Here is a 24,644-nt window from a genome sequence, read left to right as displayed (position 1 = left end):
CATGAGAAACACTTATGCAAAATATGTCTGTGCCAGTCTTTATGAATTCCAGGGACTTATGTCCTGCAGCATTGATTTTCAAGTACTAATGAAAATAATGGCTGCTTGCACTCTTTGGGAGCTCTGCCTATATAGGAAGAGTACCACACACTGTACTTTGGTCCATTATTCCCACCAGTTTTAATGAACAACTATTAGTTTTAAGTGTATAAAAAAAGAACAAATGAAAGCCCTATTTTTAATCGCTTTCTTTGATTTAAAATATATATATATATATATATATATATATATATATATATATATATATATATACACAAAAAAAACTAGGCATATGCTGCTATATCAAACAGCAGAAATTGCAATAAACCATTACAGGATCAGGTGTGTTCTTTAGAGTGGTTATGATAGAATTAGATTGTTTTTGTTTTCTTTGTATTCACAGCATGGCTTTTTTTTCTTGTTTGTTTATTTTAATAATGTGGTCCTTTGCTTACAGTCTGCTGTCAGTGGGATGAGTCACTGCTTGTTAGGATGTCGGAAGTTATCGGCTCCTAACAACCAACACACAATGATGCCAAAAACACACCAAAATGCATCTTACATATGTTTTTGGAGCGTTTCTATTGATAAGTTTTGGGGCCAAAATCATTCATCACACACACTGAAGTAATACTGGCACCGTTTCCAAAAATGTTCTATGCTGTGCTGCGTTGATGTGAATGGGCACCATAAGTAATAAGGTGATATGCGTTGTCACACAATTCTCTGCAACACAAGACGCGTCGGAAATCACACTATTCTGGACCAGGCCTAAAACCAGTACATAGAAATGTATTCCTTTTGAAGCTTACCAGTCGTTATGTGGTAACAAGTGGTAGTTCATTTTCAGGGTTTTTTTTTCTCCCCTTCCCTCTTTATTTTCCCCTGATGATCCAGCCAGTGATATACTTCCTGTTTTAGGGTGTGTCTACGTTGGATAGAGGAACAGCAGACGCACCTTTGGACAGCAGTATTGTCAGTTTGGGGAGAGGGTATTGGTAGATGCACTAGCAGATATACATGGACTTAACTAACAAGTTAAAGCCAAACTCCAGCCAACACTTTTTTCAGTAGTTACAGCAAGTTTTTTCACGTTATGATTGTGCAGACATATAAAGCTAATATCCTCATTGGCTGGCATGCTGATACCAGAACACTGAAATTACCCATTACTCTATCCAGCTAGGCAGCACAGAAGACTAATTCTACTTTTTTTTAGCCTTTCAGATTAAGAACAGAGGTTGTTGTTGCATTCATTTTCAAATAAATTTGAAGCCATACTGTCTTGTCAATACTGCACGGCAAAGTGTGACCCCCTGATTATATGTGATCTCAGAACCCAACTTGGTAGCTCAAAGGGAGGGATGGCTGCAGGAGTGGGGTAGGGATTAATTATAACTACCACTTGCTCTTTCACCTGCATAATTCTCTCACCAGCTCAAGTTTTTTTTTTTTTTTTTTTTTTTTTTTAAACCAGCTAATAAATGCCCTTATTAAAATATTTGCCAGATAATACACCTCATATTTTAAAAATGTATACTTTTACCTTTACCCAAGTTAAAGGTTCAGTGTGTATGTTTAGCTGTATAGCCAGTTAAAGCAGAATAAATCCGCCCCCACCCCAACCCACAACCCTCCCCACCAAAAAAACGAAACCAAAAACAATCCTGTACTGCGGCATTCTAATTGTTCCTCTTTATTTTCACCCAGCTATCCAGCCAGTAATGTACTTTGTCTCCACTCTGGATGGAGGAGCAACAAAGACACAACCAGAGATGGTTACGTAGTCTGGCTGAAAAAAAACAAAAGTCCATCCAGTTCAACCAAAAAAAAAAAAAAAAAGTTATAGTCCTATACCCACAGTTGATCCAGAGGAAGGCAGAAAACCCAGCAAAGCATCATCCAGTTGCTCCTGTAGGGGAAAAAATTCCTTCCTGATCCCCCGAGAGGCAATTGGATATTCCCTGGATTTACCTATAAATGTTAGTAACCAGTTATATGCTATATAGCCAAGAAAGAAGCCAAGCCTTTTTGTAAAGCAATCCACTGAGCTGGCCAGAACCAACTCGAGGGAGTCTATTCCACATTTTCACAGCTCTTACTGTGAAGAAACCTTTCTGTATTTGGAGATTACATTTCTTTTCCTCCAGACATAGTGTGCCCCCTTGTCCTCTGTGATGACCTCAGGGTGAATAATGCTACACCGAGTTCACTATATGAACCACTGATGTATTTATACATGTTGATCATATCCCCCATGTTTCTCCAGTTCCCCAATGTTCTTTTTGTGAATTGGTGCCCAAAATTGAACTGCATATTCCAGATGAGGTATAACTAATGATTTGTACAGGGGTAATATGATATCTCTCTCTATGGAGTCTATACCTCTTTTAATACAAGAGAGGATTTTGCTCGCTTTAGAAACCGCAGCTTGGCATTGCATGCCATTATTAAGCTTGTGATCTACCAGAACTCCCAGATCCTTCTCCACCATTGATTCCCCCAGTTTTACCCCCCCTAGTCTGTATGATGCATGCATATTCTTAGCCCCCAAGTGCATAACCTTACATTTATCAACATTAAACCTCATTTCCACATAGTTGCCCAATTAAACCGTACTTTGAGGTCGGCTTGTAAGCTGGAGACCTCCTGTTAGGACGTTATTCCACTGCACAGCTTGGTGTCATCTGCAAAGACTGAAATGTTTTTTTTTCTTTTTGTCCCAGACCCTATATCGTTTACAAATATATTAAAAAAATAAGGGTCCCAATGAGAACATTCAGGTGGTTTCACTGTTCTGCTTCATAGGAGTTGCTCCACACAGTGACCATAGATATTCCCCAAATGCCTTGTTTAGGCTTATCAGTAGTCGAAAACTTGAAGTGATTTCACATACAAATCCTTGGAAAATACTGGTAATATACTTTGCAGTCAAATTGGGCCTACTGTATAGTTGTGTTGTCTACAGCTCCACCTTAAATCAAAGTAAGAGGTTAATAGTTCATGGGTAATTGAAGTTATTTGTTATGACAGTGTGATCCCAGAACTCCCCAAATTACTTGATTAATTTAAGCCACTTTAGATGTTCCCTTTAAACCTGACCTGGGATGAACACTTCAGAAAGGCTACTTTCACGCTGATCAAGGCAACCTAAATTGAAACAAACAGTTTGCAGTGCATTTTTACAGGACACGCGATTCAAAATACGCACCAAAAATGCAATGCAGTGCATTTCAATGGGGCGGTGCATTTTTGGTGCGGTTTTTGTACTGTACCAAAAATACAGCAAACAGGATTTTAAAAAACTCACCGGACCCACAATAGATCAGTGTGAAGTGTTATAGGAACACATGTTCTTTCTTACGCTTTTTTTTTTAACGCAAAAGCTGAAGAAAAACACATTCACTGTGAAATCAGCCTAAGAAAGGAACTGAAACATGATGTGGAAGAATAAAAACACGTTCCTTTTTTAATTGCTAAACACATACAGTGTGATTTGCCTGATAAGGGCTTCAGTGGCCCTCCAACCTGCAAGTCTTGGGTTCCACACTGCTAGTTCTGTAGAGAAGAGGGTTTGTCTTTTTTTTTCCCTTTAACTATTGGGTTAAAATATTACTGGAGCAGTGTTGGACTTGGACAATGCTAACTCTATTGCTGGTTGTACCAGGTGAAAAGATATGTTAATCAAATATGTGTGAACACCTATATTTTTGTTATTTACTTTTGAATTATGTTCCAGAATCACAAAGGAAGACTTTGAGCTCTTCATAATGTCACGTTTCCTGTGATGATTCAAATAGTGCTCCACACAGTAGCATGTGGTGATAATGCTTGAAATGAAGCCTTGTTTTCTAGTCATGATCTGGTCTTTGGAGATCCAGTTTTGTAAAGAAGGTGACAAATGCTCATGTACCTAGATTTCCCCTACAAATGCTCATAGAATTTAGTTTTTATGAAATACAGCAACATCTCTCTCGAGTTTAATACCATTAGTGCCATTTTGCCTCATAGTAAAAGTCATGTAGAATATAACCATTTTAAAAAGAACCACAAATATTGCTTTGTATTTGTATGAAAAATGTGTTCATTTGTATTTTATTGGCACGTAAAATATCAGGTATACCACAGAAGTGTGCATGCTTCTTATTGCACAGAATAAACACACATTTTTCCCACAGTTTTTTCTTTTCATCTGTTTTCCCATATAGGTTTATATACTCTTAAAAATAAAAAAATAATTTTTCACTCCATTTAAATCTTAGTTAAGGTTGTCACTGCACATGCGTTCATATTTCCAATCTCCAATTTGTTTCCCTAGTCATCGTTTGTCCTTTTAGTGCATTTTACGGTGCCGATACCTACTGGCTTTTTCCTTGGCTGCGTTGGCACAGGCATTGTGCTTATTCTGTTGTAAATGATTCCAGTATTTGATCAATTCACCAGGCTGGAACTGATGAGAGGTAATTAGGTGGCTATATTTACAGCTAGAATATGAAACTCTCCAGTGGTTGAATACAAATTCATTTGGTGGGGGTATAGGGTCAATACGCAGCTTGGCTAGACAGATACCAACATACACATCCTCTAAATGTAATCGTCTAATACTTAAGGAGACCTTAAATATTTTTTCTGCTAGATCTCCAGAGAAAACATAACCAGTTCCAGAACAAAACACAGGATAACGCTCACTTGGATACAAGTCTGGTGACATGTACCACTTGCTGTCTTTGTTACGGTTGGGTGCGTAGCCTCTCATTAAATACCCTGTAAAATAGTTGGTTCTTGGTGGTTGGTCTGGCTTCAGCAGTTTGTTTATCAAGTATTCTGTATTAACAAACATGTCACTGTCTGTCTTCATGACGTATGGGACATGGGGGCAGTATGTTGCTACCCAGTTCATACCCATAAGTGTTTTAATGGTGAGATTGTAATATGTGTCTAAGTATTCCTGCTGGATGATATCATGATACTGCCTACTTTCATCCACTATGGCCTGTTCAATTAACCCATTTAACTTGGTGTGTAAACCCAGAAGAAACAGCCTTACAATCTGGATTCCTGGTGCAAGACTTTCATTTCCCCATGTCTGCCTAATAGCCTGTCGAGCTTCAATTTGTCTTGGTTCTGCAGCTATGAGAAGTATTAAGAAGGGCTTTTTCTCCTGACATTTCTCTGGCTCATTAATGATATATTTGTAATGGTACACTTTTTGTTGACCCCAGCCCTTTTCACTGTAAACACTCCCATTGGTGCTTAAAGTATTCTCCAGACCAGTAACACCTTGTTGTTGTGACTCTGTGTTACTCAGGTTAAAGGTAGTATGAGGCTTCCATGTTTGTGGAATGGCATCCTTCCAGATATTCCGTAGTGAGCTGTTGGTTTCAGTTTTGGTTGCTTTGAATCCACGAATCGAATGCGTGACCGGATTTTCTTTTAGTCCAACTCTGCCAGTGAATGAATTGTGATGGTTACAGAAAAGCAATGTGGCGAACAGAAACACCAGTGATAAAAGCCCCGTGAGATGGGTGCGAAAAAGTGACCTTTTACTATTCCAGGTCATTTTGCCAAGACAGCAATGACGTCTCCTCCACTGAAGCATGCTTTTGAAATCCCAGTGCAGTTATACTGCATCTGCACTAATTTCCAGTTTATCAATCCCAACCCAGTAAAAGGGCAGTCTCTAGATCTCAGTTGCTTTCTTCATTTTCCTTTGGTGAACCATTTCCTATAAGATCTGTAGAAAGAAAGAAATAGATTGTGAAGATCCATAAAAATTAAGTCATCGGTTTTATAAGGTTCATTTAAGAAAAACTTTTTGTGACTCCCAGGTTTGCCTACACAACTTTAGTCTCCAAAATGGTGGCATAGAATTTTGGGAAATTGTCATGTACAGGATTCAGAGGGGTCATTTGCAGCCACATTGCATTAGTTACAGTACACGGCTTAGCTTGTTTCTCATGGACAGCGACAGGTTTGAAAAGTCAATGAAAAGATGCAATTGTCAGAATGTATTTTCATCGCTAGTAACTTTGTCAAGTCAGGTGGTAATGGTATTTTTAATTTGAAACAATTAGCTTGTTGCCTAAGAAATAATTGTATTTTTCATTCATTAAAAAATAGTATTAAAAAAAGAAAAGATCAATAGGATTTAAAAGTTTTTTGACGGTTCCGTAAATGTGTCACTTTATGATAGTTCCTCTAGATGGAGCTAGAGTGGCATGTTTTTCCTACATCTATCTCTGCATCAGGTCAATCTGTTTTTAGAATGAGTTCTGTTAACCACTGTCTGGAAGTAACTGCTCCAAACACAAAAGTCCACACTGTAAACATCTTCAAATATTACAAATGTATTTCCCAATGTAATAGCTATAACGAATAAGAGTGCCCCAAAATGAACCCAGCAAATTTCAGGACTAGTATGTGACACACATCCAACTTTAAACATGTTCACTTATTAGTGTTTCACCAATCTCTTACAAAGGTCTACCTTTATTTATGGTAATGCAGTAAAGAAAGCTTTTCCATTGTCCTGGAATATTCTTTAATCTGAAACCGCAAGAAAGATTTGATAAACTGCATTTAACAGTTCAACGCCTATCAGAAAACCTGTGGTAATACTATTCTGTATTCTTTGGATACGGATGGGGCCTCTTTCTAACTGGTGAACAGTCAGAATATTAAAGATGTGATAGCTTTTCAGGTCATAACCCACTTGGATAGTTTTCACCATCTGAAATGTTTCCATTTGTTGTGAAAGATTTTTTGGGAAAAAAAATCTTTTCATTTCATATACCATATACCCAAAAGTGGTACACGTGTGTTTTATATTACATTTATATTAGATTGTGAGCTCCTTTGGGAGCAGGCACTGGTTTGTACTCGAAGTTGCCTGTGGAATATCTTGGCATTGTATAAATGAAACAAAATCTAAATTTTTTGTTTTTTTTTGTTTTTTTTTTAAGAATCTTAGCTATGACAGTTTTTTTACGATTTTTTTTTTTTAATTTTTATTTTTAATTTACCTTTCCTGCTATTTTTTTTTATTTACTCTTATTGAGAAAATACAAGTCTTGCATGTGTTGTTCTCAGGAATCGTAAAACTGAATTTATATTTTTGTATTGCTTGAATGTTAGTTGAATCAGCTAAGCATTTGTCTGTTGTTCCATCCTCTAGGATGAAATAGGCCGTGCAGAATAAATGGGTTCCTTTTAACTATCTACAAGTCTGGAAATACTTATTCATGGTTGCCATGCAAGTTATATAGATCTGCATCAGAATGTTTTATTTTTTTTTTCCTTTCCAGCTTAACCTGTATTCCAAAATATCCCTCCCCAGCCTCTGAGTTTTGTACCGTAAAACCATTTTCATTACCAGCTTGCAGTGCCCAGGGCAGAGTAAGCACATTTTATATTGGCCACACTTACATGATTTATAGTGCCTTGAAAACATTAGGAATGAGTGCAGTTCCTGCAGTGTTTTACATGCAAAGAAAGCTGGATTTTTTTTCATCCTCAGAAGTGTCATCAGCAATGCTGTCACTGCTAATTGTATTAGTCAGAACAATAATTTTAGTTTCTAAGATGAAAATGTTTTTCAGTTCTTCTTCTTTCATTTTGGCATCTAATTTAATGATGCACTGATCTCAACAGCATGCTAGGTTCATCAGACAGGAGATTACTTCAGATAAGGATTAAATATGACCTACTTTGAAAGGGATTTATTTCATCTCATATTGCAGATTTTCCTCCCCTACCAGATTCCCATATTATATTTTGGTAGCTGTCACATTAATTTCATTCCATAAACAGCTGTGCTTAACACACAAGGAATTATTATGGTTAATAAGCCACTTCTACCCACCCCAAAAAACACACCACAGAAAACCTTAAATGGAATCCTCCCAAATATCAGTGTAACATACCTGGATCTTACTGAACAAATTCATTGTTGTAGGAATATACCTATTGAAAGATGGATAGTTTTGGCATGTCATCGCTTGGTCAAACGAATTGAGCAGAAACATGCGCACTTCAATAATCTCTCTTCTGTGAATGCTTGTGCCTGCTGTCCGTCTGCATGCAGCTTGCCCTTTCGCCTGCTCCAGTCAGGGGCATTGTGCTTATTCCTCTAGCTAGGGAATGAAAATTTCTCCAGCATTTTCCTCTGTGCACACCCAGATGGCTTCCCAGTCGCTCCTGCTGTATTGAAATCTTTCACAGATCTCGCCTTTTGTCCCTAATGCAGCTTTCATCCATCTGTATCCATGCCAGCCCTGGCAGATCTTTGTAACGTTGGAGAAAACACCATAAGAACATAGTAGCCGCGTTGAATTAAATAGTAGAGAGGATTTACCTCTTTTGTTGTTGCTAGGCAGCTTGAGAAGAAGACGGAGCTTCTTTCAGGGGGAGGGCTGTGGTTTAGAGAAGCAAGACAGCTTCCCAGGCTGCTACTGCCTCTCTAGGAGGCAGTGGTTTATATGTGGGCTTTGACTTATGCTGTCTTCTGACAGAGCTGAATTTAACGTCACAGCTTCGATAATGATCACGTGACAGGTTTGCATTCATAGCTCCTTGTCTGGATGCAGCCAGCCCCTATGCTTTCTGCTTATGAGCATCATTAGAGACTGTTTGGATTCTTGAATATATAAAGCAGTTATGTTAACCTTTACAGTATGATCTGCTTAAGTATACTATGAAATCAGTGACTTGGGCATCCCTTTTTTTTAAATGGGGGAACAAAATTTATTGCAGTGGTTTGAGTTCATTATATATGCACTAAAGCAAATGGCTCTTTATTGTGTACTTGTATTTATTAATGTCCTTTGCACTTTGCATGCCACATAATATTCATAAACACCTTTTCCATCTCTTGTGTACTTGCATTAACTGCTACATTTTTTGTTTCTGGAGACTGGAATGTATGACACGTGTGTTTTTTTTTTTTTTTTTTTTTTTTTTTTTTTTTTTTTTCTCCTAGAAGCTTTTTTTATTCTTTGAAAGCTTTTTTTGGCTTGTTTTATGGCAGGTGTCCTCAAACTTATTAAACAGGGGGGCAGTTCACAGACCTTCACACTGTTGGGGGGCCAGACTATAGATTGAAAAAAATATGAACAAATTCCTATGAACGCCACACATCTTATTTGTAGTGCAAAGAAACAGGGCAAAAAATACAATATTTAAAACGCACTGGACACTGCAACGCACTGGACAACAAAATGCGCGATGCGCTGTGCCTGGTGTGCTCTCCTCCTTTCCAGTTCTGCTGCTCCTCTGGCTGTAGCAAGTGAAATCTGGGGCTTGCAGGCTGCAGCTCGCTGGGTCCTCGTAGCCTAGCCATTTGCTGGCCGGCACCAAGTTTGTTTTTTGTTTTTTTTGTTTTTTTTTTTACCCCCTGGCTGGCCTGGCAGGCTGATTAAATGTCTTTAGCGAGCCGTAGTTTGAGGACCCCTGGTTTATGGCCACTGCTTTTATTTTATTATTTTTATGGGGTTTTTTTTTTATTACTGTTGCACCAGAAAAGCAAACATGCTTTGCCTATTTAAGGCCCTGTTCACACAGGCGTACTTAAAGCAGAGCTCCACCCAAAAGGGGAATTTCTGGTTTAAGATATCCCCCCCCCCCCCCTTCAGCCTCTGTCTAACTTGCCCTGTAATTTTGGAGAGGGGGAGCGGGTACCTAGTTTCGGGTACCTGCTCCCACTTCCACTTCCATTTTCACTCAGATTGCCTAGGCAATCCAAGCGGAAGTTGTAGCTGCTGACTTTTAATTTTTTTTTTTTTTTTTTTTTTTATGGAGACTGAACCTCCTTTTTGAAGCATAAATCTGTACAAAAGGGCATGTTTGCCCAGGATGTGCAGGTGTATCCATGTGCAGGCAACTTGATTTACAGTCAGGTCCATAAATATTGGGACATTGACACAATTCTAACATTTTTGGCTCTATACACCACCACAGTGGATTTGAAATGAAACAAACAAGATGTGCTTTAACTGCAGACTGTCAGCTTTAATTTGAGGGTATTTACATCCAAATCAGGTGAATGGTGTAGGAATTGCAACAGTTTGCATATGTGCCTCCCACTTGTTAAGGGACCAAAAATAACGGGACAATTGGCTTCCCAGCTGTTCCATGGCCAGGTGTGTGTTATTCCCTCATTATCCCAATTACAATTAGCAGATAAAAGGTCCAGAGTTCATTTCAAGTGTGCTATTTGCATTTGGAATCTGTTGCTGTCAACTCTCAAGATGAGATCCAAGGAGCTGTCACTATCAGTGAAGCAAGCCATCATTAGGCTGAAAAAACAAAACAAACCCATCAGAGAGAGAGCAAAAACATTAGGCCTGGCCAAAGCAACTGTTTGGAACATTCTTAAAAAGAAGGAACGCACCGGTGAGCACAGCAACACCAAAAGACCCGGAGGACCACGGAAAACAACTGTGGTGGATGACTGAAGAATTCTTTCCCTGGTGAAGAAAACACCGTTCACAACAGTTGGCCAGATCAAGAATACTCTCCAGGAGGTAGGTGTATGTGTGTCAAAGTCAACAATCAAGAGAAGACTTCACCAGAGTGAATACAGAGGGTTCACCACAAGATGGAAACCATTGGTGAGCCTCAAAAACAGGAAGGCCAGATTAGAGTTTGCCAAACGACATCTAAAAAAGCCTTCACAGTTCTGGAACTACATCCTATGGACAGATGAGACCAAGATCAACTTGTACCAGAGTGATGGGAAGAGAAGAGTATGGAGAAGGAAAGGAATTGCTCATGATCCTAAGCATACCACCTCATCAGTGAAGCATGGTGGTGGTAGTGTCATGGCGTGGGCATGTATGGTTGCCAGTGGAACTGGTTCTCTTGTATTTATTGATGATGTGACTGCTGACAAAAGCAGCAGGATGAATTCTGAAGTGTTTCGGGCATTATCTGCTCATATTCAGCCAAATGCTTCAGAACTCATTGGACGCCGCTTCACAGTGCAGTTGGACAATGACCCAAAGCATACTGCAAAAGCAACCAAAGAGTTTTTTAAGGGAAAGAAGTGGAATGTTATGCAATGGCCAAGTCAATCACCTGACCTGAATCCGATTTCAGCAAGTGAAATGCATGCTCAGACAAAACTAAAGGGAAAATGCCCCAAGAACAAGCAGGAACTGAAGACAGTTGCAGTAGAGGCCTGTCAGAGCATCACCAGGGATGAAGCCCAGCATTTGGTGATGTCTATGCGTTCCAGACTTCAGGCTGTAATTGACTGCAAAGGATTTGCAACCAAGTATTAAAAAGTGAAAGTTTGATTTATGATTATTCTGTCCCATTACTTTTGGTCCCTTAACAAGTGGGAGGCACATATGCAAACTGTTGTAATTCCTACACCGTTCACCTGATTTGGATGTAAATACCCTCAAATTAAAGCTGACAGTCTGCAGTTAAAGCACATCTTGTTTGTTTAATTTCAAATCCATTGTCGTGGTGTATAGAGCCAAAAATGTTAGAATTGTGTCAATGTCCCAATATTTATGGACCTGACTGTATCTCCATAGGGATGCAGCAGTTGCATGGACACAGCTGCTGCCCCTAATTTGACATCCATGTGGGTTTGTGTCTTCAAACTCACACTGTCTGCATTCTGGGACACGCATTCACATGAATGTCAGATTGGAACCAGCGGCAGTGTTCGTGAAGCCGATGTGTCCCAATAGACATGAATGAGGACTACCTTCACGTAGATATACAGAATACCAGTGCATCCTGTGCAGGCAAACACTGCCCTTTGCATGGATGTTCATTTAAGTATACCCATGTGAATGAGGCCTTTATCCTGCCAAAGTTACAAACAGAAAAAAAATCAGCACAAGGGTCATAACTTTATCATCAGTAGGATGTGTCCATTGTGTTGATTCCTCTCATGTTAGTGAAAATCTTCCTGCATCAAACCACTTCCCTCCCCTCCACATCTCTGCAATCTTAATCCGACTGAGTGGCTCTTGCAGGCTCTCATCAAGGGATCCCCACTATGACCACCTTTACTGCTGAGATCCACTATTCATAGGAGCTTTACTAAAGCTTTTATGAATGAATGGGAATTTATGATTGGAGGGGGTGGACCAAAGATTACTTTCCAGTTATAGAAGTTTCAGTATGGCTTCTTTGAAGGGTGAATCTAGCCAGAAAGAGCAGGTATAGTCGGACTCTCATCATGAGAGCCTGTGACAGTCCTCTAGTTATATTAACCCCTGCTGCACTGGAAGATTATGGCTGGGGAGATGTGTGGGTGTTGGGGGGGGGGGGGGTATTGTGAGTATGGATGAAGATTTTCACTTACAGAAGAGGAGTGGACACAGGGGATATATCCTCCTGAAAGCTATGTGGCTTTGCTGTTTTTTGGGTAATGATACAGCACCAAATACATTCGGTATAAGGCAGTGTTTCTCAACTCCAGTCCTCATGGACCCCCAACAGGTCATGTTTTCAGGTCACCAACAAAGAAGCACGCACAAGGCAAATTGAGTAACAATTTGAAGACCAGTCAGCACTGACGGTGAATCGGGCAATTCCTTAAATATGCCATTTGGCACTACTGCTGAAATGGGCGTGCACTTATGCCCATGTGTGCGTTGTGAAGTTAGCACATGAACACGATCAGATGCGTACCTAGATGTTACTCTTCAGACACAATAAAAGATACGTACATGTAGATGTACCTGAGAAAACTGGGTAACATGTATTTCCTGATATTGCCCCCAGCTTGGTCTGATGTATTATACCTGCAGTCCAGGATGGCTTGATCCTCTGGATCCATTGCTTTTTGAAGGCAATGAAAACTACGAGTCTCTGGATCTGTACCCGCAAAGGGATTGGGCACCAATTTTATTAGGGAGGCATGAACCGCTTGATGGATCTTAAAATTCTTAAGCAAATTTAGCTCATAAGCCACACAAAATAGCTTTTCTGTTAATCAGAGGACTCCTTTATCTTGGGCCAACCTTTATCAATGGAGAAAGATCATCTTCTGTGTGCCGTAGACAGTCACAACTTATTTCTCCTTCTCTTGTCAAAGATTTTGAGTCTAGAGCTGGGTACGCGCACAGTTTTTTTTTTTTTTTTTCTGTTCAACCAGGAGGTCACATCAAAATGAACTGTTAATGCAGGGATCTCTCCCGCTGAGACATTGTGTTCTGACCGACTCCTCACTGCCAGGATACTCTGGTCAGTGTTTGCAGCCATTGCCTACAAGTGCTGACTGAATGCTGGTTTTCCAGCATGACCATTCCACATAAGCTGATTGTTAGATCAGCTTCTATTGAACAGACCGCTGTAAACACGGACACAGGCTTAAACAAGGAAGGTATGAGCTAGGTTAGGCAGAAAGGAAGTGTGAAAGCCATAATTGGCATAGGATGGGGTACTGGTGTAATGGAATTGGACCCTGACTGCACTAGGGTATTTCCGCTAGACTCCAGCTTCCCTGTCCAAACACAGATCCATGGACACCACTCTTTAACGAAACCCAGGAAATAGACTGCTGTAATTTAGCACAGACACAAGATATAAACATTCAGGGAGCAACCCACCTCCCTGCATATGGACACAGGGCGGGGCAAAACAAATCTAGCAACCAGAGACACATCAGCAGCCACCCCCCACCAAGCCAGTACACAAATACATACATCCCAAAATAGTTTGCTCCCAAGCAAGACACAATAGAACAATGGGATGCACCACATGGCAGTAAACCATGAACAACCCCCACACCCCACCTATACATGTCTACACAATATCAGGACATTTCACCCTGCACCCTGAACAACAGGCACAGTGACTTACACATAAGAGGGATATGGGGAGCTGTAGGCCACCCACCCACCCAAAGTGACTCCCATCACAACTGGTTATTAGGTTATTAGCAGAATGAACAGAACTGTTAAAAGCACTTTTAAATAAATATTGTTCATGTTAATCCTCTGTTTGTGTATTAGTCTGTTGGTTACCATCTTGACCATTTAGCTAGAGATTAGGGAGCAGTTTGTTTTTTCCAACCAATATGCAACTGTAGGTGCTGCTGGATTATGTGTGGTATTCACAATACATTGCCCCTATTTGCAATTGGTGGTGATCTGTCTGCCAATGCCGGTAGAGGATTTCCAGTTAAGAGGCCTCAGTTTCAAGCCTCATTATTGGTTGACTGGTACAGTCACCTACCTGATGGTAAACCAAAATGACGAAGGCAGCCTCTCTTATATTGCCAACACAGGCATCAATGGATGTGAGACAGAGTGTCAAAAGATGTTGCTTGCAAGACCCTCTGATAGGTAATGCTGACCAGGAAAGGCCAGTAGAGTGCAAGCAGGAGTGTCAGACAAGTCAGCAGGACTAAATGGACCAATATTTAAAGTTGAACTCTGGACTGACAGTGGGTTAAGGATGATTGAGTCCTCCAACCTCATTCGCACGCAGGCAGCAGGAATTGTCATTGAAGTCAACAGCTTGATTTGTGAGTAGACCAGAGCAGGCACTTGGCCAGTAGCATAGGGCAAAATCACAGTTGGCAATGAGCAGACATTGCGATACCAAATCACACTGGAGAAGTTAAAGTACAAACAAGATCCAAAGACAGGTCAAGAATGAGGTAACACGTACAGAATGAAGAGCAGGTTACAAGCTGAAGGCCAATCAGAGGTCATTCATAATATAGGCTATTTAGCGCACACAAACACGTGTGCCTATCCATGACTCTGTGTGCAGAGCTGCAAACCAAAACACGTGCAGGTGCCCTGAGCGATCTGATAGGTATTCCCTAATGGTAACCCTTGTAGAGGGGCCCCCTCTTTACTTCAAAGGTGAAATGCTTATTTTGTCTATGGGCTAATGAATAAGGTGAATTACTTTCATTGTTCAATCTCCTTGCAGCTGGTGCTGTCGTCCTATCCTAGAATATGGGTAGGCCTTGGCATAATGTTCTATGCAGGGTTACATAATGGTTGTTAGACTGGGAAAAGAGGAGCAAGCAATGTAATCTAGTTAGATTGCATTACATATTACAGAGTTGCTTCATATTTAATACTGATAGCTGCAAGGTGTTTCTACTATAACTGTCCTTTCATTGTCCAGTCAGACTGGGATAGTTCCTGGGCTAGTCTGGGATACTTGGCACAGTACAGACTGTATGAAGGACATATGGAGTGCAGGACCAAATTTGTATGAAATAATATTTTTAGAAATCAAGGTCATTCTTGTTAACCACCTCCCGTCCGGCCGTTGTATTACCGTCCGGATGGTGGCACTGCAGGGGTGGGTGGCCATTTACAAATGGCCTCCCCGCCCCCTGCTTGTGCTCGCTCGCTGGGAGCGTGCAGCACCGCGATCCTGTGCCTGCTCTGTCCTCCGGACACAGTGGAACACCGATCGTCGTACGGGACCTCTGTGCGTGGTCCCGATCATGTGATCACTGATTGGCCAATCAGTGATCACATGCCGAGTAGTAAGCAAGATGTCACTTCTGACATCATTGCTTACTACGTGTGAAATCTGTGAATGATCACAGAGGTCACATGGTACAAGGCTATTCACAACAGCCTTAAACCATGTGACAAGCTGTGACCAATCACAGCTCACACAGTATTTCTCAATGGCTGCAAGAATGCTGCCAGAGAGAAGGAGAAATGATTGCTTTTACAGCATATATGGGTGTAAAAGCAATCCGTGTAATAAAAAAAAAAAAAAAAATCTTCATCAGGTCCACTGCCTGTTTTTACTGTCTTGTGGTTGCCCATGTGAAAGAGGCCTCAGGGTATATTTTAAAGGTTTTTCCCCTTGTATGACTACTAAAGGAGTTTTCACTTAATCTGTTTATGTAAATAAAGCTTGAACAATATATATTTCAGAAACCTTTAGAAGAACCATAGGAATTAAAGCTTGGAAAAGCAACAGAGGCAATTCTAAAGGTCTTGGTGTGCATCAACACACAGAGCAATTGTTTAGTATGAAAGATAAACAATTCTGTTGCTAATTTCTACAGGAGTGGGTGTTCTATAAAGATTTTGGCTAGAGCTCACTGTGCAATTCTGAAAAAGGTTAAAAAAAAGAACCCTAAGGAAAGAATAAAGCAAAAGAAAAACAAAAAACATACCGTATAGGGAAACTACTTTGGACACATTTTTTAGTTTGTTTTTTTTTTTTACAGTTTTTAGACTTTTTTTTTTTTGTTGTCGTTGCAAATACAGGTGAAACTCGAAAAATTAGAATATCGTGCAAAAGTTCATTTATTTCAGTAATGCAACTTAAAAGGTGAAACTAATATATGAGATAGACTCATTACATGCAAAGCAAGATAGTTCAAGCCGTGATTTGTCATAATTGTGATGATTATGGCTTACAGCTCATGAAAACCCCAAATCCACAATCTCAGAAAATTAGAATGTTGTGAAAGGGTTCAATATGGTACTTTGGTAAGATCTTATATCCTAAGGACTGATATTCCACCCTACTTTACTGTCTCTGGCTTTGACACCATGGCTGTTTGAAAGCCAGGTTTTTTGAGATAGTGGTTGTTTGGTTTGGTAATTCCAACAATGTTGAAGGTACACAAGTCTACCCTTTGGAAGCTTTATCATCGCACCTGGAATACTTATATCCCAAAAACCAAAAAAGAACAATTTGTGCGCTAAAACAGACTAGATAGAAAATTTAAATTAAAAAAACTGCTGCAATCTTCCACCTATTTAGCACTGTCCCTTTTTAAATGCTCACAATTCATCGTCCACCACACTCTTCAGCACTTGTGCAATATTCAGTACTGAATAACACCACCAAGGATTGTGCCTTAAACCGGAGCTCCACCTAAAAGGGGAAGTTCTGCTTTGTGCCCCGCTCGCCGTTAAGGATTGACACTTTTTGGGGGGAGTGGGTACCCGAATTTGATAGCTACCTGCTCCCACTTTCACGGCGATTGAAAGCAGAAGTTGTCCTCCCTTCCCGATGCCTTCTAGGGTACGTGACAGGTCCCAGAAGACGACAGGACTGTTGACGAAGTGCAGCTGTACTTGCGCATGGTCAGTGGGCACCCAGCTGTGAAGCTGCAAGCTGTCACAGCCGGTGTCTCCCATATGAGCTTACTCCAAAAAAGATATTTAAAACCTAGAGGATTCCAGTATAGTGTAGTATTTGGGCAGCAAGTTTAATACATTTTAAAACTACACATACAGGAAGTATGGATACATACTGCGTGTAACACAGCAGACAAGCACTATCTGAGTCTCTCCCGATCTGCAGAATGACATCACGTGTGTGGCCCAGCCCATCGCATTTCTCCGTAACAAGCATCTTCTGGGGAACATAGGCTCACCCATTATATTGCCTGTTGCAAGGGACTGGGTGTCCATCCATGCTCCTTCTCAATGGCTTGGGTTTTGGCCTTTCTCCAATGGGGTGTTGAACAAAAGCTTGCCTTAAGTACTACCAAGGGCCAGTATTCTGCCCTGGTGATCTGGTGATGTCCCATGGCTGTGCACTCCTTTATCCTACCTTTTATCCAAAGGGTTCGCCATGTGGTATTTCCTGTGTGTTCCCTGTTGCCACTATGGGTCCTGGACTTGGTTCTGTTGGTCCTCCAGAAGCCTCTTTTGAAAGCAGTGGGGATATTCCTCTACTTACTCTTCACATCTGCAGATGCTTGTTTTGGCTGCAAGGTTTTGCAGGCTGTTTTTTGCGGTCCCTTTGTTTTTTTTTATTTATCTGGATCCTCAGGGGCTGTGCATTTATTAGCAGCAGTGCCAACAGGCACAAAGGGGTTTGAGGGTGCGGTGGACGAAACACTGTAGCATTATATGTTACATAACGGTGCCAGTGTGGTTCCAGTGTGATGTGTGTTGGGTTTTTTTTTTGTTTGTTTAAATACACTTTAGTGCTACAATTTTAGATTCAAATTATATTGTTAACGTGCCTTGTAATGCAGAACGGATGCATGGTTTGTATTAAGCTTTTGTATTTTCAATACCTTGAAAGATGTAAGAAATGTTAGGAAGTCCTACTCATTATTTTGAGTGATTTAGCACATTCTGGGTACATGCGCATATATATATATATGTATGTGTGTGTGTACATATGTGTGTATATGTATGTGTGTGTATGTGTATGTGTATGTGTGTGTGTATATATATATATATATATATATATATATATATATATATATATATATAATTTTTTTTTTTTATCCAGACAGCAACACTTTGCCTACACAAATGTTATATTATTTTCTTGAGGCAGATCTTTATTTTGGAAATATTTCACCACCCCTGTGTTTTAACAGATTCCTGCGTCCACATAAACCAGGGGTGTCCAAACTTTTTTCAAAGAGGGCCAGATTGGATGAAGTGAACATGGTGGAGGGCCGAACATTTTTCCGACCATTCTTTGAACCATTACAATTAAATGCAAATAAATTATTTTATGCCAAGTTAATTGCAAACGACATACTTTTCGTTTCATAACATTAAGATCAACTGACAGCTGAGTTTTCACAATGTATTGAAAATAAATTAAAAAAAACTTACCTGCACTAATGTGAAGGGTGAAAAAGGTAGCTGGAGCTGAAGTCTCTGCTCGGCAGCTGGGAGGGGAAGAGAAACACACTTCACGCTGGAAGCCCGGCCCTGACGTCACCGCCCTCTGTCGCTCCCAGAGCGGCGCAGTCACGCATGCGCACTGCTCTCAAGCAGAAGACTGTCTGCCACAGAAGGGAGGGCCGTGCGACAGCCGCATTTTTTCACAGACCAGGGAGAACGTGCCGCAGTCAGGCATGCGCACTGCCCTCTACTCTCAAGCAGAAGACTGTCTGCCATAGAAGGGAGGGCCGTGGGAGGGCCACATTACACAGAGCAGGGAGGGCTGTTGGAGGGCCGTATTAAACCGACCCCCGGGCCGTAAATGGCCCGCGGGCCGGACTTTGGACATGCCTGACATAAACTATATGGATGGAGGGATCTCCCCTGCTGGGACGTTATATTCTGACAGCATGGACTCCCCACTGTAAGAATACATTGATCAGCACTGGTGTCCACGGGCTGCAAATTGCTGATTGAATAAGGTTTTTCATCAGTCCTGATCGAAATTCAGCTGGTCCCTGCCGAACTGGACCAATTTTGATCTGTGTGTACCCTGCTTAAGTCCATTAAAGTGTAATTCAGAATAGTTTCCTTGTCTAAACGATATTTACATTTCTCTACAGGAAGGTGCATCTGCCAGGAAGACTCAGACTCCTGCTGCACAGCCAGTGCCAAGACCAGGTAATTGCTGCAGTTTTGTGTCTGTTTTGCCTACATGTGGATATTTTTTGTTCATGCAGCTGGCAAGTATTGAAACTGTTGCTCTTTCAGTTTAGTTGCTTATGCAACAAAAAAATAATGGCTCCAGATGTACTTATAAATACTTGTGGTTGCTATATATATGGTTGCCATAGGTGTTCAGAAATATGTTTCTGAAAAGATTGTGCCTACTCACAAAGAACATTAACTGTATATGCAGACTCCACTTATTAAGGGGAAAATGTTCTTATGGTGGCTAGGATTTTACTCCTGCATAAATAATGTAATCTAAAATTGTCCATGCACTGTTTTTTTTTTTTTTTTTTTTTGTGGATTTCCTCCATCTGCGCAGACAGGGTGGTTGAAAGACTCCCAGGGAGTAATTGTGCCAGTACTGTCACAAGACTGGCTCAAGAGATTCAACTTAACCACTTCCAGACTGGACACTTTTACCCCCTTCCTGACCAGGGCAATTTTCAGCTTTCAGCGCTATCACACTTTGAATGACAATTGCACGGTCATGCCACACTGTACCCATATGAATTTTTTACCATTTTTTGAGACAGATAAACCATTATTTTGGTGGTATTTATTCACCGCTGAGATTTTTATTTGCTATGTAAATGAAAATGTCCAAAAATTTTGAAAAGTGTTTTTCTTATAAAATTTTGCAAATAACTAATATTTCATTATAAATCTTGGCCAAAATTTATTCCGTTATCTTTTTAGTAAAAAAAAAAAAAAGTCAAATTCGTTTATAACCAAAAAGTATAATTTTTAAACATTTTTTTTTTCATTTTATTTTTATATTATTTATTTACTTTTTTACATACTGTCACCCTAGCAGTACAGTGTCAACCATGGTGACACTGTACTACTTTTGGGGGGTGATGATTTTTTTTTTTTACACTGATTTGCTTTTACACCCATATAGGATGTAAAAGTAATCATTTCTCTTTCTCGCTGTCTGCATTCTTGCAGCCATTGAGAACTACTGAGTGAGCTGTGATTGGTCACAGCTTGTCACATGGTACAAGGCTGTTGTGAATAGCCTTGTACCATGTGACCTCTGTGATCATTCACAGATTTCACATGTAGTAAGCAATGATGTCACAAGGGACATCCTGCTTACTACTTTGCATGTGATCACTGACTGGCCAATCAGTGATCACATGATCGGGACCTCGTACAGAGGTCCCGTCTGACGATCGGTGTTTCACTGTGTCGGAGGACACGGGGCACCGGAACGCGGTGCTGCGCGCTCCCGGGGAGCGCACACAAGCAGGGTGCAGGGAGGCAGTTTATAAACGGCCACCTGACCCTGCACTTCCACCGTCTGGCCATTTATATACAACGGCCGGTCGAGAAGTGGTTAAACCTGTTTATGGTACTAAAGCCATGTTGTAGGATGTTTGTCCTATTCTGGACTTAAAGTGGTTGTAAAGGCTCAAGGTTTTTTATCTTCATGTATTCTGTTCTTGCCTGTGTAGCATCCCCCCCAGCCCCCCCTAAAACCTAAGCCCCCTCTTGATCCAGCGATGTGCAAAGGAGTCTCGGCAATCCCGGGACTCCCTCTGCTCATTGGCTGAGACATTGGCTCCTGCTGCTGTCAGTCACAGCCAGTGAGCCACAGAGAAGAGGGGGGGGGGAGTGGACAACTGTTAAGCGGGTTATCTCAGCTGCCTTTTCCAGGAGGAAAGAGAATGGGCCCTTCATTTAGATGTCTTCAATCTAATAAGAGAAACTATTATTCTAATTGCACTAAACTGGACCAGATGAACCTGGTACACAGACAAATTCAGACAAGCCCTGACTTCTTCCCAACAGGCCAGATCTGCTATCTCAAGGCCTTCAATTCCCTCCGGCTTCTCAGTCTCTGCCTTTTAACAGCATGGCTGTTGGAACCCAGGACTTAATGGATAGAAGTTTGCTTACTACCTTGTTAAAAGCAGGAAAGACCTCTTCCAGGAACAAAACTGAGATTAAGCACTCTCAAAGGCCAGGTGTCAGCCTTATCCATTCCCTTTAAAAGGCCTCTGGCTTCACTCTCTCCTATGTAATAACCTCTGTTCAAGGCATATGTTGTGTTAATCTCCCTTGGAGCAGTCTGTGCTTCCCTGGGATCTTTACATGGTTCTTTCTGCCCTGCCGAAACCATATTTTGAGCCCCTCTGGGATATTCCTCTAGAAGATCTCTCCTGCAAAGTAGCTTTTTTGGTCTCCATCGCATCTGTTAGAGGAGGTGTTTCTAAATAGGCAGCTCTTTCCTGTAAAGAACATTCACTCATATTTCTCTGACAAGATTGTCTTGGGCCAAGGCTTTTTTTTTGCCCGAAAGGGGCTTGCAGTATTCCACCTCAATGAAAACTTTGTCCTCTAATCCTTATACTCTGGACCTGGGTCTCATGCCCTCTAAAGTTTTTCCAATTCCAAATCATTTGAAGGTATCTACTGTATTTGAAGCTATGGAACTTACAGGTAACTTAAAAAAAAAAAAAAAAAATTTTTGATGTATTTATTTGGTGTCTGTGTGTTTAGGTGGGATAAAAAAGAAAAATGTTTCCTGTTGTTTCTTGGTCCAACTGTGGGTACAAACACACATGTGGTATTGTCCTGAACATCAGAAACAGGAGCTTTTACTTCAAGGTTTTTTTTTTTTTGGGGGGGGGGGGGGGGTAGAGTCAAAGAAATAGCAAGAAATTTTATAGCTAAATTATTTAAAAAAATAATAATTTGGAGAGGGACAAGTTTTCCTTTGATTAAAAAAAGAAAAAAAATCAGATGTTTTGTACGATTTATCACGAATAATTCGCCTAGTTATGCCAAGTTTGTGACTTGTACCATTTTTACGAACACATTCCAAGTTGAAAAATTGGGTTCAGGCATTTCGATTTTTTTTACTTTAAGGCATGAAGGGGTTAAAGTAGTATCAAACCCATAACCAAAAATTTAACCCATTGCAGCTTACCAATCCTTGGATGTGGTAACTGAATTCGTTTTCGTTTTAGACTTTTTCTCTCCATTTTCACCTGATCTGGCCAGTAACACAAACCATGCCTTAGGATGCTTATAATCTAGATCGGGGGTCTTGAATTAAAATTTACAGAGGTCCAGTCAGCAAAATTTCTTTCCAGCAGAGGTCCAAAGCTCTCTAGCACTGTTACACATCATGGTCCCCCAGTACATTATCGTCTTAAGTGTACCTTTCACATTGTAGTCCCCTTTACATCACAGTCACCCTTTTACATTGCAGTGCCCCTTAACACAACACAGCACTCCTTAACATAACACATTGCCCCTTTTAATGCAAGCCTCCCCTGCACAGTCCTATAGTACCTTTGGCAGGGCAGAGGCACTAATCCTCCTAGGGTGTTCTCTCCTGGGCCTCCAGCCCACCACTGATGTCATCTCCCAGTGGGCTCGGGGGTGGGAGGAGCTGCAGATCGGGACTGAGGTGGGCTGCCCAAGTTATGTTAATAATCGGCTGATTATCTGGTTTAAGAAAAAAAGACTCCCACTCTCTGTCCCGATCTGCAAATAGTGGACATCTTTTTGTAATAACAATCCGTGTAATCGCCTGCTTGTTAACATAACTTTTGCAGCTCCTGCCCCTCAGTCCCAATCTGCAGCTGCTCACACCCCTGCCCACTGTGAGGATGACATCAGTGGCTGGGCAGGAGGCTCGGGAGAGAACACCCAGCTGTGTCACTGGCACAGTCGCGGTCCGGAGAGGACTGTCACTCGGTCCGGTTTCCGGACTGCTGTGCGTCATTTAGTGATCGCTGATCTAGATGAAGGAGCAACAGAGACACGTTTTGGACAGCAGCTTTGCTAATCCGGGGAGGGGAATGGGAGCTGCATTGTAATGTTTTCTTTTGGGTCTAATACCCATTATAGCAGAAATGTAATGTAATATAGCCCTGACCAAACGTTTTTGGAATTACACGAATATTAATTTACCTGCAAGGAAACGTGCAGTCATCATTGCTTTGCACAAAAGGGGATTCACAAGCAAGGATATTGCTGCTACTAAGATTTCACCTAAATCATCCATTTATCGGATCATCAAGGAGGGAGGTTCAGTTGTTGTGATGAAGGCTTCAGGGCACCCAAGAAAGTCCAGCAAGTGACAGGACCATCTCCTAAAGTTGATTCAGCTGCCGGATTGGGGCACCACCATTACAGAGCTTTCTTAGGAATGGCAGTAGGCATGCATCTGCACACACAGTGAGGCAAAGACTTTTGGAGGATGGCCTGGTGTCAACAAGGGCAGCAAAGAAGCCACTTCTCTCCAGGAACAACGTCAGGATTAGGCTGGTATTCTGCAAATGGTACAGGTATTGGACTGCTGATGACTGGGCTAAAGTAATTTTCTCTGACGAATCCCCTTTCTGATTGTTTGGGGTATCCGGTAAAAACCTTGTCCGGAGAAGAAAAGGTGAGCGCGATCAGTTCTGTGTCAAGCCAACAATAAAGCATCCTGAGACCATTTATGTGTGGCTTTGCTTCTCAGGCAAAATAGTGAGTGAGCCCAGTCCTTTGGCGAAGTATATAGCCATGAATAAAGAATGGTACAAAATCATCCTCTGAGAGAAATATCTCCCAACCATGCAAGAACAGTTTGGTGGCGAACAATGCATTTTCCAGCATAATGCAGATCCATGGCCAAGGAACTCCCTAGACCTTAATCCCATAGAGTTTGTGCTTGTGGTCAATCCTCAAGAGGCGGGTGAACAAAAAAACCCCCGCCAATTCTGACAAATTCCAAGCATTGATTATGCAAGAATGGGCTGCCATTAGTCAGGATGTGGCCCAGAGGTTTATTGACTGCATGCCAGTGTGAATTGCAGACGTCTTGAAAAGGAAGGGTCAACACTGCTAATATTGACTCTGCATAAACTTAATGTAATTGTCAATAAACTCCTTTGACATTTATGAAATGTTTATAATTATACTTTAGTGTACCATAGTAATATCTGAAAAAAAGATCTAAAAACACTGAAGCAGCAAACTTTGTGAAAATTAATATTTGTGTCATTCTCAAAACTTTTGGCCAGGGCTATACTTGTCCTTTTCTCTTTCCTGACACAGAACAAAAAGTGGTCTGGACTAAAATTTCTGGGTTATTCTAAACTTCTGAATGGTCTTTGGTAACCCAAAAACTGTATAAATATTGTCTAAAAGTACAGGAACTATGTTTACTGTATACAGGGATATCTAATGCCTGTAATCTTTTCAAAGGAAATTCCCCACTGCTGTAAGGATGCCTTCAGTATATTCAAATATTGCATTCTTCCTACTGTATTT

General features: G+C 40.9%; 2 protein-coding genes across 2 annotated transcripts in view; one reads left to right on the top strand and one right to left on the bottom strand.

Annotated features, from left to right (window-relative positions):
- Window positions 1-24,644, top strand: part of CDC73 (cell division cycle 73) — a 147,859-nt gene that overhangs the window by 77,537 nt on the left and 45,678 nt on the right. Inside the window, exon 11 of the mRNA XM_089678815.1 lies at window positions 19,262-19,319. Coding sequence (XP_089534941.1) covers window positions 19,262-19,319 — 58 coding nt within the window. The remainder of the gene's footprint in view (window positions 1-19,261; window positions 19,320-24,644) is intronic.
- LOC149461074 (beta-1,3-galactosyltransferase 2-like) lies at window positions 3,483-8,526 on the bottom strand. Its single transcript, XM_089678813.1, has 2 exons — window positions 7,962-8,526; window positions 3,483-5,773 (listed from the first exon to the last, which is right to left on the bottom strand). Exon 2 carries the CDS (start codon window positions 5,636-5,638, stop codon window positions 4,373-4,375), a length of 1,266 nt encoding a protein of 421 aa, XP_089534939.1. The 5' UTR covers window positions 5,639-5,773; window positions 7,962-8,526; the 3' UTR covers window positions 3,483-4,372.

This window comes from Staurois parvus, unplaced genomic scaffold (genome assembly GCF_062004578.1).
Source record: "Staurois parvus isolate SC_StPar_1 unplaced genomic scaffold, SC_StPar_1.0 ptg000210l, whole genome shotgun sequence".
Classification (NCBI taxonomy): Eukaryota; Metazoa; Chordata; class Amphibia; order Anura; family Ranidae; genus Staurois; species Staurois parvus.
Note: the sequence above shows the minus strand (reverse complement) of the source record. Positions and strands in the feature narration are given on the sequence as shown.

Bases quoted from the DNA above. Each gene is read 5' to 3' on its own strand.
- LOC149461074 (XM_089678813.1), bottom strand. From the start codon at position 5,638: ATGCTTCAGTGGAGGAGACGTCATTGCTGTCTTGGCAAAATGACCTGG.